The 17,879-nt window shown below is 40.8% G+C and overlaps 3 protein-coding genes across 5 annotated transcripts in view; 1 reads left to right on the forward strand and 2 right to left on the reverse strand.

Annotated features, from left to right (window-relative positions):
- The window catches only part of LOC144268283 (disintegrin and metalloproteinase domain-containing protein 9-like), a 43,480-nt gene extending 42,025 nt beyond the window's left edge, over window positions 1–1,455 (reverse strand). Inside the window, exon 1 of the mRNA XM_077822980.1 lies at window positions 1,395–1,455. Coding sequence (XP_077679106.1) covers window positions 1,395–1,431 — 37 coding nt within the window. The 5' untranslated portion in view covers window positions 1,432–1,455. The remainder of the gene's footprint in view (window positions 1–1,394) is intronic.
- C7H10orf88 (chromosome 7 C10orf88 homolog) lies at window positions 428–13,692 on the forward strand. Of its 3 annotated transcripts, XM_077822982.1 has the most exons (8): window positions 1,906–2,452; window positions 2,549–2,590; window positions 5,645–5,785; window positions 7,361–7,564; window positions 8,551–8,620; window positions 9,218–9,424; window positions 10,719–11,191; window positions 13,120–13,692. In XM_077822982.1, the coding sequence occupies exons 3-8, from the start codon at window positions 5,685–5,687 to the stop codon at window positions 13,346–13,348; spliced, it is 1,284 nt and encodes a 427-aa protein (XP_077679108.1). In that variant the 5' UTR covers window positions 1,906–2,452; window positions 2,549–2,590; window positions 5,645–5,684; the 3' UTR covers window positions 13,349–13,692. The 3 variants fall into 3 exon arrangements, 2 of the variants coding, with proteins under 2 accessions (XP_077679107.1, XP_077679108.1); XR_013346722.1 differs by lacking the exons at window positions 1,906–2,452; window positions 2,549–2,590; window positions 5,645–5,785 and adding exons at window positions 428–665; window positions 11,625–11,879 and having other exon boundaries at window positions 13,120–13,256; XM_077822981.1 differs by lacking the exons at window positions 1,906–2,452; window positions 2,549–2,590; window positions 5,645–5,785 and adding an exon at window positions 428–665.
- A 3,450-nt stretch (window positions 13,693–17,142) lies between these two features.
- Window positions 17,143–17,879, reverse strand: part of DMBT1 (deleted in malignant brain tumors 1) — a 135,379-nt gene continuing 134,642 nt past the window's right edge. The window contains 1 exon segment of the mRNA XM_077822858.1: window positions 17,143–17,386. Within this exon segment, the coding sequence (XP_077678984.1) occupies window positions 17,143–17,386 (244 nt within the window).

The following is a 17,879-nucleotide window of genomic DNA, read 5'->3' on the forward strand; positions in this document are numbered from 1 at the left end:
CTGAGGCCGTCGCTGCTCGCACTAAGGGGCCTTTCACGGAATGGGGCTCGGGCTGTACAGTTTCCACCCAACAGCTCTTCTGACTGGTAACGGGCCCAGCGCAGGACGCAGCTGCAAGCCACGCGCTATCTGGGCCGGCAGCTACCTTCCCTCAGGCCGCCTCACACGCAACCACCGCCGCCCTGGCCCTAGCGCGCGCTTGCTCAGAAGCTAAGCACGGAAACGGAAGCGAGCTCCACTGCCACTCTGCGCACGCGCGCCACCCAGCAGCTGAGACGCCTGAGACGCTCTGGGGATGGGGCAGAACGGGAAGGTTGCGAGCCAATCAGCAGCTCGGCCGGAATGCCCCGTGACCGTTGAAAGGCGGACGTTCCAGCTGGAACGGTGTCCGGTGGGGAGCATGTTCTAGTTATTTCTGGCCGGCGCGGAAGGGGACTGTTGGCCTCGAGGAGGACGGTTGCGATGGCGAGCGGCAGCCTGGCGGGCGTTGCGGCAACCGAGGCTGGCCGCCGCAGCGCCAGTGGCCCCCTCCGGCAGCCCCGCATCGCTGCCGGCTGCTCCTGGGACTGCGCTTCCTCCTCGTCTCCCGGGGGCCTGGCGGACACCCTGCGTCTCCTTCCCGAGGGAGCCAGTGACGGCGAGGCGCTGGCGCCGCCTGAGAACGGGTAGGGAACGCCCGGGAACACAGGCACCTACACGCCTGCGGGGAAGTGGAGGCTTGATCCGGATCCCGGGCGGGGTGTGGATCTGAACCTCTTCTCTGGCATGGAGTCCTGAGGACTCTTCCCCCCCCACCTCCATACCCTCGCCTTGGGGTGTGTCAAGGTTCCTTCCCCAGGCTGAACTCTAGGGTACAGATGTGGGGACCTGCATGAAAACCTCCTAAGCTTACTTTTACCAGCTTAGGTTAAAACTTCCCCAAGGTACAAACTATTTTACCTTTTGCCCCTGGACCTTATTGCTGCAACCATGAAGCGTCTAACAAATATAACCGGGAAAGAGCCCACTTGGAAACGTCTTTCCCCCCGAAGCCCTGCACCCCCTTTCCTGGAGAAGGCTTGATAAATATCCTCACCACTTTGCACAGGTGAACACAGACCCAAACCCTTTGATTTTAAGAACAATGAAAAAGCGATCAGGTTCTTAAAAGAAGAATTTTAATTGAAGAAAAAGTAAAAGAATCACCTTTGTAAAATCAGGATGGTAAATACCTTACAGGGTAATCAGATTTAAAACATAGAAAATCCCTTTAGGCTAAACCTTAAATTACAAAAAGACACAAAAACAGGAATATCCATTCCATTCAGCACAACTTATTTTATCAGCCATTTAAACAAAACAGAATCTAACATATCTAACTAGATTGCTTACTAACTCTTTACAGGAGTTCTGACCTGCATTCCTGCTCTGGTCCTGGCAAAAGCAACACATAGACAGAGAGAACCCTTTGTTTCTTCCACCTCCCTCCAGCTTTGAAAGTATCTTGTCTCCTCATTGGTTATTTTGGTCAGGTGCCAGCGACGTTGTCTTAGCTTCTTAACCCTTTACAGGTGAAAGGGTTTTTCTTCTGACCAGGAGGGATTTAAAGGTGTTTACCCTTCCCTTTATATTTATGACACACCCCCCAAATCACAGATAGGGTGAAACACTGGCTGTGATTTCTTTCTGGAGCTCTAGGAGAAAACAGAGTGAATAAGACACATGCACCTTTAAATATACTACCAAGTATATAAAGACTAACAATATTTTTCACATCTCAAGGACAATTTTAACCAGTTGATTCTGGGAAATTTTCACGGGAGAGTGCATCAGCCACTTTGTTAGAAGCTCCTGAGATGTGTTGGATGTCGAAACTAAAATCTTGGAGAGCTGAACTCCACCGAATATGTTTTTTGTTATTTCCCATGGTGGTATGAAGCCACTGTAGCGTCGCATGGTCGGTTTGTAGGTGGAAACGCTGTCCCCAAACATATGGGCGTAGCTTTTCCAGAACATAGACAATGGCATAACATTCTTTTTCACTGACTGACCAGTTGCTTTCCCTTTCAGACAGCTTCTTGCTGAGAAACACTACAGGGTGGAATTCTTGATCCGGTCCTTTCTGCATTAAAACTGCTCCCACACCGTGCTCTGACGCATCTGTAGTTACTAGAAACGGTTTGTCAAAGTCTGGGGCCCTTAGCACAGGGTCAGACATGAGTTTCGCCTTAAGCTGGTTAAAGGCCTTCTGGCACTCTTCGGTCCACTGAACGGCATTTAGCTGTTTCTTTTTGGTTAGGTCTGTCAGTGAGGCGGTGATTTGGCTGTATTGCGGTACAAATCACCTGTAATATCCGGCCAAGCCTAAGAAGGATTGCACCTGTTTTTTTGACTTTGGGACAGACCACTTTGGGATAGCATCCACTTTGGCCTGTAGGGGGTTGATAGTTCCTTGACCCACCTGGTGTCCAAGGTAAGTCACTCTGTTTAGGCCTGTTTGACACTTCTTAGCCTTAAGAGTTAGTCCTGCCTCCCTTGTGCGCTCAAAGACTTTTTGTGGATGTTCCAGGTGTTCTGCCCAGGAATCTGAAAATATGGCCACATCGTCAAGGTAGGTGACTGTATAGTCTCCTAATTCCTCTAGGAGACCATCTATAAGTCTTTGGAAGGTGGCGGGTGCATTCCACAGCCCGAAAGGGAGTACATTTAAATTCATACAGTCCGACATATGTGGTGAAGGCTGACTTTTCCTTGGCGGATTCATCTAGCGGTACCTGCCAGTACCCTTTGGTTAAGTCCAAGGTAGAGATGAACTAGGCCTGTCCCTGTTTCTCTAATAGTTCATCTGTGCGTGCATTGGATAGTTGTCTGTGCGAGTTACAGCATTTAGCTTACGGTAGTCCACGCAAAAACGTATCTCCCCATCTGGTTTGGGAACTAGAACCACTGGAGATGGCCACGCACTGCCAGAGGGGCGGATTACACCCATCTGTAACATATCCTGGATCTCCCGTCCTATAGCAGTTTTAGCTTGAGGAGACACCTGGTAAGGTTGGACTTTAATTGGGTGAGCATTACCTGTGTCAATGGAGTGGTATGCCCGTTCAGTCAGTCCAGGGGTGGCTGGGAACGTCAGCACGTAGCTAGTGCACAGCTCCTTGATCTGCTGTCGCTGCATACGCCTAAGGGTCATGGAGAGGTTTACCTCTTCCACGCCACCAGCACTTTTCCCTTCGTAGTAGACACCTTTAGGCCACTCAGTGTCATCTCCTCCCTGGGCTGTAAACTGACAAATCTAATCGATCCAAAAAATTAAAGAAGAGCAGAGAGGCGGTGGGTTGCTCCGTGTCACTGTCCAAGCTCTCTGGAGGCGTTCATCTGCTTCCTGTTCAGTCTGGAACTGTTCCCTTGATGCTGGAGACATCAGTTCCTCATTGGATTCTGGACCTAGGCTTGGTCCCTCTGGAAGCGATGTAGGGGATGGGGCTGTTTCCATTGACTGTGAACCGCTCTTCGCTGGTGCACTATGTTGGGGTTCAGGCTCCGGCTGAGCCTCTTGTGTAAGGTTATCGGCTGCTGCGGGTTCAGGTTCGGTGGGGCCCTCTGGTGTTGGGGTTGCAAGTACTGGATTCAGTGCTGGCAGTGGGTCTGGTGCTGGTTGTTCCGCTGGTTCCGGTTCTGGGGCTGGCTCTGTCTGGGTCTCTGGGACTGGATCCACTACTGCTGTTGCAGACGTTGGCATGGGGTCCGGGTCCATCACCTCTGACCGGGTCCTGGTACAAGTTTTCCGGAACAGAGCTAGGCGTGACGGCTTGCTTAGCCTGGCTGCAGGTGACCATTCCCACCCCCTTGGCTAGCTTCACATGATTGGCCAAGTCTTCCCCCAACAGTATGGGGATGGGATAATCATCATATACTGTAAAAGTCCATGTTCCTGACCAGGCCTTATACTGGACAGGCAACTTGTCTGTAGGCAAATTGAAAGAGTTGGACTTGAAGAGTTGAAGTGTCACTTGGATCTCTGGGTCGATTAAATTGGGGTCCACTAAGAAAGCGTGGATAGCCGACACTTGTGCTCCCGTGACCCTCCAAGCGGTGACCTTCTTCCCACCCACACTCACAGTTTCCCTCCACTTGGAGGGTATCTGGGAGGTATCTGGGCCTGAGGACCTCTGGAGAGATTCCGGTGCAATGAACTGTACTCGGTTGGGGGTCTTGGGGCAGTTGGCCTTTACATGCCCCAGCTTGTTACATTTAAAACATCGTCCAGCTGAAGGGTCACTGGGGCGAGGTGGGTTGCTGGAGAAAGGTGTGGCAGGACGATAAAGTCTCTGGAGTATTGTTGGGGCCTTGGGCTGCCCCCGGTAGTAAGGTGTGGTCTGAGGGTGTTCCTTCTGGTATCCGCTCCAACTGCGACCAGGGTTGTTCCTCTCTCCTCCCTTCACCCGTTTTGTTCCAGCTTGCCCTACCTCTCTGGCAATCTGGGACTGCTCGTATCGATCAGCATAAGAAGTAAGACTTTCTGCTGAGTCCATTTCCTTATCGCATAAACACTGTTTATTTCTTCCTTGGACATATTCAGGAATTGCTCCTGAGCTATCAAATCACACATTCTGTCAAAGCTAGTGACACCCCTTCCTTGGACCCATTTATCTAACAGATCCTTCATCTGGTTTAGATAAGCCACATTACTTAGTCCAGGCCCTCTCTTAAGGGTTCGAAATTTTACTCTGTACATTTCAGATGTAATTTGAAAATTTCTTTCAAAACCAAATCCTTGAACTTAGTATAGTCAGAAGCCTCATCAATAGGCATCTTATTGAATATGTCCAGAGCTCTTCCAGTTAATTTTGTGACCAATATGGTCATCTTGTGAGCTTCAGGAATTTTATGGAGAGTGCACAGTCTCTCAAAGGTGAGAAAATATTCAGCAATATCTCTGGATTCATCATTGTGGACCTAGTCGCTCCCATTTGTGGATTGTTGGGGAAGGATCGTTAGGGTTATCCAGTAGATTCCGCTCAGCCTTTGCCTTCTCCATCTCATGCTTCCTCTCTTTTTCCTTTGCCTCCATAGCTCTCCTGTGGGCAGCCTCTTGGGCTTTTTCCTTGATTTCTGTCATGTTTGCCTCTCTGTTTTTAACTAACTTTACACCCGAGAGTTAGAAATAAAACACACAAACAAAAAACTTGGCTTGTCAAAAAAAAAAAATAGGTTGTGTTGTAACCGGATACCTATGTTCTCTGATAGTGAATGTCAGCCTACAGAAAAATCCTTAAAAAAAACAAAACAAAAACAAAAACCTAACACCTTTGTCTCCAGGCAAATAGACAGAAAAAGCCTCCAGTTGCTCTTAGCTAAAAAAAAAAAAACAAAACAACCCACCTCTTCAGGTCTGTGAAGACTTGTGAATTTCCCTGCAGGAGGTTAACTACCCTGCCTTTAAGTAGAGAAAACTCCAGCTCACAAAAGACAATTCCCTTTTGTCTCTGCTCTGGCCCCCAAGGAGAGACAAAAAACTCTTAACTGCTTTCAGCTTAAAACCTGCTTTCCAGCAGCCCAAAGAAAAAAAAAAATTCCTTTTAAAATCTGTGCTTCTGGTTCAAAAAATCTCAAAATGTTAATCCCACCACTCTGCCACCATGTCAACGTTCCTCGGGTTAAGAAGCTAAGACAGCGTCGCTGGCACCTGACCAAAATGACCAATGAGGAGACAAGATGCTTTCAAAGCTGGAGTTGGGGGGGGGAAACAAAGGGTTCTCTCTGTCTGTGTCTTGCTTTTGCCGGGACCAGAGCAGGAATGCAGGTAAGAACTCCTGTAAAAAGTCAGTAAGCAATCTAGTTAGATATGCATTAGATTCTGTTTTGTTTAAATGGCTGATAAAATAAGTTGTGCTGAATGGAATGGATATTCCTGTTTTTGTGTCTTTTTGTAACTTAAGGTTTAGCCTAGAGGGATTTAAAGGTGTTTACCCTTCACTTTATATTTATGACAGGGTGCGATGGGCTCAGGCTGGGGTCCTGAAGGTGGTTTCTGATGCCTGCCCCCTGGCTGTGGGGCCCTGGCTACAGGGCTGTTCTCCCTAGTGCAAGGCTCTGTACTGAGGCCGGAATAGATGCCTATGCTCACAGTGAGTCTTCACTCAGGTTCACCGTGTCCGGGCAGGTATATTTGTCCTCCACCACCACCCCTCCCCCACCACGGGAAGATTACAACTCTGCCCTCGGTGCAGTAGGTACACTGCTCTGCTGCTGTCTCTTTTAATGGAAAGAGAAGTGACTAGACCTGATTAGTTTCAGAGTAGCAGCAGTGTTAGTCTGTATCCTCAAAAAGAACAGGAGTACTTGTGGCACCTTAGAGACTAACAGATCTATTTGAGCAGAAGCTTTTGTGGGCTACAGCCACTTCATCGGATGCATGCACTGGAAAATACAGTAGGCTGACTTTATATACACAGAGAACATGAAACAATGGGTGTTACCATACACACTATAAGGAGAGTGATCAGTTAAGGTGAGCTATTACCAGGAGGAGAGAGAAACCTTTTGTAGTGATAATCAAGATGGGCCATTTCCAGCCGTTGACAAGAATGTGTGAGGAACAGTAGTGGGGGGAAAAATAAACATGGGGAAATAGTTTTACTTTGTGTAATGACACATCCACTCCCAGTCTTTATTCAAGCCTAATTTAATGGTGTCCAGTTTGCAAATTAATTCCAATTCAGCAGTCTCTCGTTGGAGTCTCGTTTGAAGGTTTTTTTTTGTTGTAATATTGCGACTTTTAGGTCTCTAATCGAGTGACCAGAGAGATTGAAGTGTTCTCCGACTGGTTTTTGAATGTTATAATTCTTGACATCTGATTTGTGTCCATGCTTATCAGAACATGCCCTGTGAGAACTAGCACATCATTGGGACTGATTAGTGTATTTCAGGGTAGGGATCTCCCTGTGTGTGTAGCTAAAAATATTGATAGCACAAGTTCCCTGCCCCCTCCTCCCTCCCCCCAACATTTAAAACAGTATTTGGGAGCAAAACTTCCTTCAGATATGGCACAGCCATTAATTTTCATTGCAGACTGAATCCACAGCAAGTTTTGAAATTTGTAAAACATGTGATATAAATATACCCTCTCCCCCCCCCCCCCCACACACACACAACCTGTAATTGTAGTGTCTGTTCTTCCTAAAGGATACTGCTTTGAAAGTAATGTGGTAAATACTTCTGTTACAAAAGTATAGATTATGTAACCGTTCTCTTAAAAACTGAATCACTTTAAATGGGGAATTCTTGTTTGTTTTATAAACTATAGTGTTACCTGGAAAGCATAGGTTAAATAAAATGTAGTTAAGTTTCTTAAACAGAATGTTTCTTATATTTCTAGGGAGAACTCTTTGGTTTTGGAGAGACATTTAAATGATGAAAAGGAAACTCCCTGCTTACTGTACCTGCAGTGTGATCCTCATGGATCTGAGCAAATAGTCTGTGTTGGAATTGTAAGTGAGGCAAGAAACATGGAAGTATATGTAGGAGAAGAGTATTGTGGAACTGGTAGGGGACAGAATGTCTGCACCATCCAGAATGATAGGTAAGTGTCTTCATTATGTAGGCTTTGTTTAATATTTGCTTATTAAATCCATTTGAAAAGGAAACTGGCTGTTTTGGGGGATCTGGGGATGGATTATATTGCTTTTAGACTGTTGGCTTAAATGTAGCCCAGCTGTCTTAGTGAACAAAATGTGTTGCTATCCATTGGGTGTTTCGTCTCAATTGAGGTTTTTAGTGGTAAGATATCCACATCACAAAAATCACCAACGCAATTTGTGCAGCCTTGACAGTCTCAGCAGAGACCAAGGAATGAATGGGCGTAGAAACTGCACTTCTCACCCTTCAAGGTGGGCCCTCCATGTCATTGTTGAGGCACATTAGTGGTTTACATTGCCATTGTGTTGTCTGTGTCAAACAGATGGTTAAGGCTGTCAGCTACTGTTTTCGGTGAGATAAAGTATTTAACTCAGTAGTAATCCCTAAAAGCCATTTAGGATCACTTTAAATTCTCTTTATATATGGCTCCAAAGAGAATAACGAAAATAAATAAGTCAGTATTGATTCTTCTCGTATACTTGGCAAGTATTCTCCAAAGAGAATAACGAAAATAAATAAGTCAGTATTGATTCTTCTCGTATACTTATTTTGCCTGTGGAGTGGGCGGGGGGGAATTAAAAGGAGGTAGATTTTAATTACAGTACATCAACGTTTGGCCAGATATGTTGTTTGACTGGCTGGTTCTTAAATTAGCAAATCAGTCAAGCCAAAACTAGGAAAAAAATCGTATGGATACCATGCATGAAAAAACTAGGAACTTTGTGTGTGTGTGTGTGCGGCAGCCATATGATTAAATCCAAACTGAATTTCAATGTTCAAACCAAAATATTCTGTTAAAAGATGACCCACTCAGCTCTTTTCTCATTATCTGAATATAATAGCTGATATTTTTGTGCTCCTGTAGAATGCATTTATGTAGCATTTACCATATAGAGACTTCTCAGTTCTCATTTATTTTTTTTCTAACAGAAATGACAAGGTTACCTTATACAAAAAGTATCTTAAATTGGAGTACTCCACAACCTCTTGTAGAATTAAGGTAGGAAGTTCCACAAAATGTTTTTAAATTCTTTTTTTTTATTATTTATGCGATTTTTTTTTTTATTTGCATTATCTGATACTCAGATGATAATAGTTAGGTTTACATCAACCTAAGATGTGGTTTGAGTATTCTCTTTAAAAATGTAGGTGGATTTTTATACCAGGGTTCTCATGTCAAATCCACATAAAAAATGTCATTATTAAAGTGTGTGCGTGCGTGCGTGTGTGTGTGTGGGGGGGATGCTCTTAAAGAAACACCTAATTTTGTAAAATAGACATATTCTAGATGTTTGTGGGATCAATGCCTAAAATTCTCATTGTACACAAACATGCACATTTGTAACTTTACATGTGATTAGTCTCATTGTACTGAATGGGACTATTCACATGCATGAAGTTTAAACGTGCTTAAGTGTTGGCAAGATAAGAGCCTAACAGATCTGCACTCATATTCTATTTCAATGTGAGTACTACTCAGAATAATAGCAGTCTGAAGTCTATTAAACAGGTCTCACTTTTCCATTAAATGACCTTTTAATTTCCAAAGTAGTACTTTGTTCTAAAATCTTATTTATTTTTCTTTGTTTTTCAATAGCTGCTTTCCATTGGTGAAAGACAAAGAGTACTCCTAACTAAAATTGTCATACAAGTAAGATCAGTTTCTGCAAAATCTGCCTCAGATCTTTCTTCATTAGGATCAAACGTAGATCTAGACAGAGTTCAAACTATGGTGGAATCCATTGGGTCAAAGTTATCTCCAGGTGCTCAGCAGCTCATGAATATGGTTCGACTTCAGCAGAAGGCAAGTTACCACACTTTTTTTTTTTTCATTTATTTAAATTTATAAAAACGCAGAATCCAGAACTTTGCATTTTGTGTCCGTATTACACGCATATTCCAAACTCATTCAATCAAAAAGACCTCTCCAAACAAACTTCTTATTATTTCAAACCTCATTCAGCCACCACCACTGTAACAAGACTGGGAACGTAGATGAGCCTTGTAACATGCTCTGAAGGCCACTCAAGCCAAGCTGACTGACTGAATTCTAGAGTTGAAGACTCCCCACTAAAAACATTATGCCACCAAACCTTCCTCCCCTCTTCATTTAAAACAGGGGGGCTGTTAGGTTGAGATCTGCAGCTACGGGCAGTTCCTTTTAAAACTGTAGTATTATAGTAACAGTCTGCCCATTTCAGGTTTTTTAGGACAAAACTTACACCATTCAACTGAAAATTAGGTACTAGTCAATGCAGATCACTGAGTATGTGAGGTGTTAATGTGTTTCCTGCAGGAAATAACATTTAGTATCTGTGCAGCCCCATTCTGTGCCAACTGAAATATCAAGGATTTTTAAGGATCAGCCACTTATAGCAGAAATCCAGCCTTAAACTAACCAAACATTGATAACTCCTGAGATTTGCATCCAAACGGAAAACGTCACAACTTTCTTGCTAAAATAAAATGATAAAAAGTGATCTTGGAACTTGAGATGGCAGACTATTATAATAAGTTTAATAGTTTGTTACAACTGAGTTGTCACTACTTTGTATTGAGAATTGTGTGGTGTGTGTATAGTGGTTTTTTTTGTTTTTAAAAAACCCTTGTATCTTCATTACAAGAAAATGTGTTTCCTCCAAATAAAAGTGGAAGTACTTATAGTAATAACTATTGGATATAGGCCTCAATCCTGCGAAGAGAAGCATATGTACGGACCCCTGCACTCACCCACATGGAGTAACCTTTGGTATTGGAGCCCTAATTTAGTCAACTCCTGCTTCAATAATTGAAGTTCAATCTAACGAAATTTGTAGCTAGTCTAAACCTTCATCTTGCAAACGTTAGTCACGTTCACATGATTTCTTTATTCTGTAGAATTATCAGTACATAACTTTCATTCTAATAAAGCTTTCATATCACATTCATTCTGAGTAAACTTTACACTGGTGAGAATGGAATGCAATTCTATCGTTATCTAAAATGCTACAGAATGCTTACACATTTTGGGGGGAGGGGAAGAGGCACAGCTATTATTTCCGTAGATTTATATTAAAAATATAACACATTAAATATGTACACTTTCTTATTTCCATTAGAACAGTTTTCCTCTTAGAGACAAACTTCAATGTATCTTTGGAAAAAGAGAATGCTTTGGAGACAAGCATACAGTTGATGGATTGCACAATGCAGCTGCTTTTAAAGGATTAGACCAATCATCCAATGAACCCTTTCCTTTTAAAAGTTGTTTGACAACTGAAACAGTTTTTGGAGATTTAAAAACACATACTGGCATGAACACATGGATACCTGGTAGAGAGAATATTCCTGATCTTGAAACACTTAAAACTATGCAACAAAGCACTCCTCTTCCTGGAAATGATTTTAAAGTTATGTTGTCATCGTTAATGCAAGAGCAAGCAAGTGCAAACCCAAATATGCCCAGTTCTGGGCTGCTGCTTCCTTTTCTTCAAAACTTATGTGGTCAAGTAAATCATCTTCGGCTAGACGATGGGAATAAGCATTTTGAGAAGAGTACAATGGATGAAGAGGAAGGCATTCAAACTATTGGGTAAGTTAAGTTGGATACGTGTATCAAGCCTGTCCTAGCCTGTGGACCGTGCCTTGTTGGTAATAGTGGTTTTAAAAAAAAAAAAAAAAATCTGCCATGATGACACTCACCACAAAGCCCCACCATTGCAGTTTAAAGGAATATAACAGCTATGAATTCCTATTTAACTAACAATGTCAATCAGCATTTTGAAATGTATTGAATATTTTTCATTATTACCTTCATACTATTCCTGGTTTCTTTCCAGTGGCAGATCATGGTGTACCTTTTTCTGTGGTGTTCTAGGTGTCTTTCTTTTCTTCCCCTTTATCACATTCTTGCTTTACCTACATTATGTACTCTACCTCCTCCCCTATATCTTTCTCTTTCCACTTGTATTGCCAAAGTCTCTATAGTATACTTATCTTTAACTTTTTCTCTCCCATGTTACCAGATGCATAATAGTCTAAAGCTATGAAAGATGGTGGAAAGGAAAAGGAGTGCTTTATAGGTGGCAGCACTCTGGTGAGAATTCAGACCTCTCCAGCTGCCAGGAAAGGGGAAAGCGCTGGTATTCCTTACCTGGGCATTCTACTTGAACTGTGCTTGGTGGCTCCATTTCTGATTGATTTATGAGCCTCTGCCTAGTAGATGTGATAAATGTGAAGCCTTTACTCCAAAACCTTCTATGGCTGCTAAGTGGCAAAAGGTGCATTCTCATTCTGTTTCTCCAAGAACTTGTATGAGTGGGGTGTCTCCATTTTTCGGGTCCTCCCACCTAGTGAGAAGCTCAAGTGTCTGCCTGCGCTAAAGCTCATATCTTTCCCAAGTATCAGCAGACTGAAGATGATCAGTTTGATACTGCTGCCCACTAGGTTCTGAATAGCAGTATTGAGAAATGACAGAACTCTAGCTAACTTTCCCTCTGTTGCAGCTTGACAAACACCACATTGCATTGGTTACATGTGGGAAGTGATTTAGCAAGGTAGTGGGGTTCTTTTTTGTTTTTGTTTTTTTTTTTTCCCCTCCCTCCAATCCCCTGGTTTGGGTATGGTGAATATCTTGGAAAGTTTTAGTACAAATTTGTTAATTTTTGAGACATTTAAAAGGGGGGGGAAGATAGCTCTTGCATTTAAATACGTACAAAAAGATTGTGTTTAAGGGGGGGGGGGGAAACCAAAAAAACCACAACCCCTAAATGGCAAAAAGTTGAAACTTGTGACTGGCTGGTCCAAATAGATTAAATACTCTTGTCACTTTGCAAGTGGAAGCCAATTTTATTTATTTTTTTTTTTTTGCAAACTTTTTTTCACTATTTCGTACTTCCATAAATACTATGATAAATAATGTAAGTCCATCATATGGATATGATGTGTGGCTTTTGTGCTGCTATTCTTCTGAGAATTCCCTGACTTTGTTTCTCACTATGCAGGTATGGAAGCATAAAGTAAAATTTGTACAGATTAGTGTGCTAATCTTTTCTTAAACAAAAAATACAAAAAAATTACCATTTTAAATATTGGGGTAAGATTACATTAAACACAGATTAGCATAGTACCTTAACTCTTACAAACTTCAGAAAGTATTTTGTTTGGTTAGTTGTACAAGTAAATGTACAAATTCTAATGTAAAATAGGACAAATCTTGCACTTATATGATATACATCTGACTAATGTATGTTGCACTGTGTGTGTGCGTGCGTGCGTGTGTGTGTTTGGACAAAATTAGGCCTTCTGTGTAGTAAAGGTGTAAGTATTTATTATTTAGACCTTAACATCAAGAGTACCTCCTCTACTGAGTAAGTATTCTAAGAAACCCAATAATACTTCAAAACTTCAGTGCCCTTCCTTGAGGCACTGGGATCTCTATTTATGCCAGTTAGCCAGCATGATCACTGACTCCATATTAAAAATAGGAATGACTAATTATTTATATTTACATTCTTGCAGAAGGGAACAGCAGCCTATTTGCTCGTACTTGGAAAAGGTCATATCCAAAAATATGGAACTGATGGAGAGAAAACTAATGGACTATATTGATCGAAGTATGCAGAAACTTCAGGAACATATAGATACTAAAGTTGTTCTGTTAATGGACATGGTTCAAAACTCCAAAACGAACAAAATGTTACAAGAACACTATGACTCTGGAGAAGGACTCTCAAATGGAGAGAGATAGACAATATTTGAAAGAGAGGACCCCAATATAAATACTTTCCAGGGGCAAGTATTTATTTTGATGTCTTTACAAAGCTTAATATTTATTAAACTAATTATAAAACCCCCAAGTTGTTTGTTACATTTGTTACTGTAATTCTGCCCAGTATTGTACACTAAATGTTAGTGTTATAAAACATCTGTAATAATATCATTTTTCACAAGTATAAGAATTTTGTATGTATTTTTGTGGCTTATTTAGTTAAAAAATATTTCTAAAAAGCCACTTGGAATACATTTTGTCAACCTCCACTTGAACTATGACATACGTGCTATAAATAAAGTGAGTTGTAACTTTTCTATTTATTAGCTTAATTGTTTTGTTTTATTTGCAACCCATTACTAAAGATTTAAAAAACAGAATTCAGTTTTTGTTTAGTTTTTAGTTTATTTTAGTTCTTTGGTTAAAGGATAATAAGAGGGCACCTTTTACTTCTAACGCACCAGTTCAGAATCATTATCTGATGCATCTTAAGCTGAACTGAAGCACAGTACAGAAAGTGGATTGACTATTATCGATGGGCTAAATGACAGACCTTCTCTATTGATGCTCATTTCAAAACAAGCACACAACTGCTTGGATGGATTTAATGTAGAGTATTGGTCAGAACCTCAGTAGTAGCAGAAACTGCCCTAAAGAAGCATGTAAGGGGGTTCCCTTTTATATAGGGAGTCTGATGGGACAGGATCTGCTGCATTATGGCAATCCTGAACCAGAGGAATGACCGTACAGTATTATGGTTGCTCCAGGATCAGGAAGGTAGAAAGGTGGCCTAGAATCCTCCTTCACCCAGTGTTTACTGCATTGGCAGAGACTACAGATGTTCTACACGCATCTGGCTTCACAGAGATAAAGGCAATATCTTCCTTTTGAGAAGCAGACAGTCCTCCTTTCTGTGAAGAAATAGAGATATGTATTTTTTTAATTATGAGCATTTTTACTTATAGAATAGAATTCGATTCCTGAATTATGAGAAGCTATATTTCAAAAGGACAGAGATAGCTACACATCTGAAGTTTCTGCTTATACTTTATATTAAATTTTAGTCTAACTTGTTAATCTTCATTCCCATCCATCTGAGAGCATGTAGAACAGAATTGATTTCCAAATAGCTTAATTTAATGTATTCTATTCAAATATCTAAAATGTTTGAAACCAAAATGTACAAATTCTAAAATAAATACAAAAAAAATTAAGTGTCGGTGTGGGCAGTGGCTATTAAGTAGCTGCCCCCATTGACTGTTCTGTATCCACCCTATCCTACATTCTCTTCTCCCCACCACCTCTTTTTCCTCCTCCTCCCCTGCTCCCTCATGCAAAGAAAAACTGATGAGCCTTGCAGTATGCCTTTAAGGTAATCACATCCAGGTACTGTAGAGATCAGTTCCAGAATTGAGGTTGCTTCACTGAGAAGACCCTGCCAGCAGCCCCTCTTCCTACTTAAACCAGGGAATCACCAGCTCAAGTGCCTGAGGATATTGCAGTTTCTAGAGCAGGGATCAGCAGCCTTTGGCCCATGGCCCATCAGGGAAATCCACTGGTGGGCCAGGACAGTTTGTTTACATGTAGCATCAGCAGGTTTGGCGGATGGCAGCTCCCACTGGCTGCGGTTCGCTGTTCCAGGCCAATGAGGGCTGCGGGAAGTGGCGGCCAGCACAGCCCTGGGCCCATGCCGGCAAACCATAAACAAACCGTCCCAGTCCGTCAGCCGATTTCTCTGACTGGCTGCGTGCCACAGTTTGCCAATCCCTGTCCTAGAGTATCACAAGGACAGAGAGAGACTTTGCGGCAGAAAGGACCCAAATGATTTTAGGCTATGTAGGTCAGATCTAAGTACACCAGACCCTTGCTAGAACGTGGGATTTGGGATCCATGCATGGTACCATGTTAAAATGAATTTCAATTAAAGTAATTAAATTTGGGATCCATGGCCCCAACCGTGTTATATGTGAATTTGGGCTATATAGATGCGCGTTCTAGTGTACTTCACTATATGTAGAAGGCGGCAGATGCAAAGCACAGGTTTAATAATTTTTTTTGTGAAACCTTTAAGTGAGCAGCTATATTCAATTAAATTTGAATTTCTAAGTGCTCTTAATAGACAGCCCCATGCACAATTTATTTAAATATTACGATTGAAATATTCTTTCAAGCCAACAGCATTGCATTGTTTCAGGACAGCAAGTTTTATTTACTTCCTTTAAAATAAGTAACAGATCTGAACAAATCTCTTACATTAGAGGCAGTCTTAGAACTATGTTCTCCATAAAGTGATATGCTATATAATGTCTCTCTCTTTTTAAGCAATTTTAATGTGTCCATCTCCATAATTTTCAAGCATCATAATGCATTTATTCTATCTCTAATAAGTATAAACACAGATGCTTCTATTTTCATCTTTTCAAGTATGAAGCTCAAGACAAAAAGTTGCAAGAAAAAGCTTTATTGCATCACATGGTATTGCACATAATTTGAAGGTGAGATCATTTTCGCATGTTAAACATGGTGACTAAATATAATCTATTCAGATTTAAATCAAATACAGAGTTGTAAATACCATTCTCATTCCAAAGAAAATAACTAATTTGATTAATTAGAATATAGTTAAATTAGAAAATTGACCATTAAGAGGCTCTCCAAACTTATGTAAATCATCATAATTTTAGTCAGTCTCCCTTCTCGTATAACCATTTTACTATTTAGGCAGTTCTGCAATTGACTATCAAGATACTGTGTTAATACAAAATATTTCTCCTTTATAATCAGGCTTTTCCTGTCTGATGCACTAAGTCTTTCAAAAGAAGACAATTCTGTATGCTTAGCTTCAAAATCACCTCTATAGTACAGAACAGTGAGACTATAAATACTGGATTCTAACATCATGGAAGTTACTAGAGCAGAAAAAGGATAAAGCAGCTGGTTATAACAGAGAGAATTTATATTTAAAAATAGCTGTCTTTCTAATCAGCAGCAACAAGGGAAACTGACTACAGAAACCTATCATAATACATTTGTGGCATTATTTTCCTCCAACTTAAGTTATTTATTTATTTAAATTTAGATGCTTGAATCATATTGCACGTTGGTGCCATATATAGATGCCTTGTGGTCCTCTGCGTCTGATCACATTCGATATGTATCTCTGCTCACTTTGGTTTTCAAAATAAGTCCAGCAGGGACCAAAATGATTACTATTGAGAGCAAAGTGATAATAAACTGGTCCTGTACCTCAACCCTTTCCCCAACTGCATTGTGAATGAGTGTGAGTTGAGATAAATATATAGTTATATAATTGTTCTTAAACTATAAACACTCATGCTATTCAGTGGTAGTATGATGTAAAAAAAGGGGGGGGGGGAATTTGAATAGCCACAAGAAGATTCTGTTGTCACTAAGTCTAGATCAGAAAATCAATCAATCTGGTTCACCTATATTTTTATAACCAAAATTATTTATTGAAGAGAATTATAGGCTTTTATTTGTCTAGGAAGTAAATGTAACAGATTTGAAATTAGGGAATGGTAAAGACAGATAAGGAACATATTCAGATGTATACCATCACTAAGCAAGGAATATTCAGATGTATACCATCACTAAGCAAGGATGTTTGTTAGGAATTTGCTACACTGGTAAAAATGCTTCTAGAGCTCATCAGCAGGAAATCATGCAATGAATCAATCCTTTTGACGGTAAAAGCGATTGAAATAACATCATGTTAAATTGATAATATACCCATCTGAGTTACTGGGATTCTTTCACTTCAGCTTAAGTGGCCTAACAACGGTCACATTTTCCTGGCCAGAACTTGTCTCTCTCTTGTTCCTAGTTACACAGCCCTGATAGCATCGGGAAGAATAATCGTACACCTTGCACACCACCACTTTGCACTGGAGGTAAACTGTAGAGTATCCATTAAAAAACTGAAAGGCTTTGAATTGGAACTGAACAATTTTTTTGTTTGATGAAATGTAAGTAGTGTAGGTATCATCTTTTACACACCTGAGAAAAGGAAAAAATACATAAAATTAGTCTGTTCTCACAGCATAATAAAATATGGAGATTGTATTATGCCATGTGACTTTGTGCTACATAAAAATAAACACTTTTGTTGCATCATAAGTTGACTTGACTGGAACTTTCCTTCATGCATTTGAAACAACAAGGTTAATAAACATTTACAATATGAAATTCCTAATACACAGAGATGGAGTGTAAATAATGAAATAAATGCAAAAACATTTTGAAAACACGCAATGGAATTTTAAAAGAATACTTTTGGAAAGCATCTTTCAAAAATATGGATAAAGAGCCTTGCTATCTTTCTAATGTTATTTTTTATTTCCCATTTGGATTTTCTAAAAATAAAAAACAAAAGAAGAGAAACCCAAACCTTTGTTTCACAATTCCTGCAATTTATTTTACTGAGAGGGGAAACTTCTATAGAGATTTTAAACTAGTTTCTCTTTCCAAATCCTTCCATATGCAGAATACA

The sequence above is a fragment of the Eretmochelys imbricata genome, chromosome 7 (assembly GCF_965152235.1).
Source record: "Eretmochelys imbricata isolate rEreImb1 chromosome 7, rEreImb1.hap1, whole genome shotgun sequence".
Lineage (NCBI taxonomy): Eukaryota > Metazoa > Chordata > Testudines > Cheloniidae > Eretmochelys > Eretmochelys imbricata.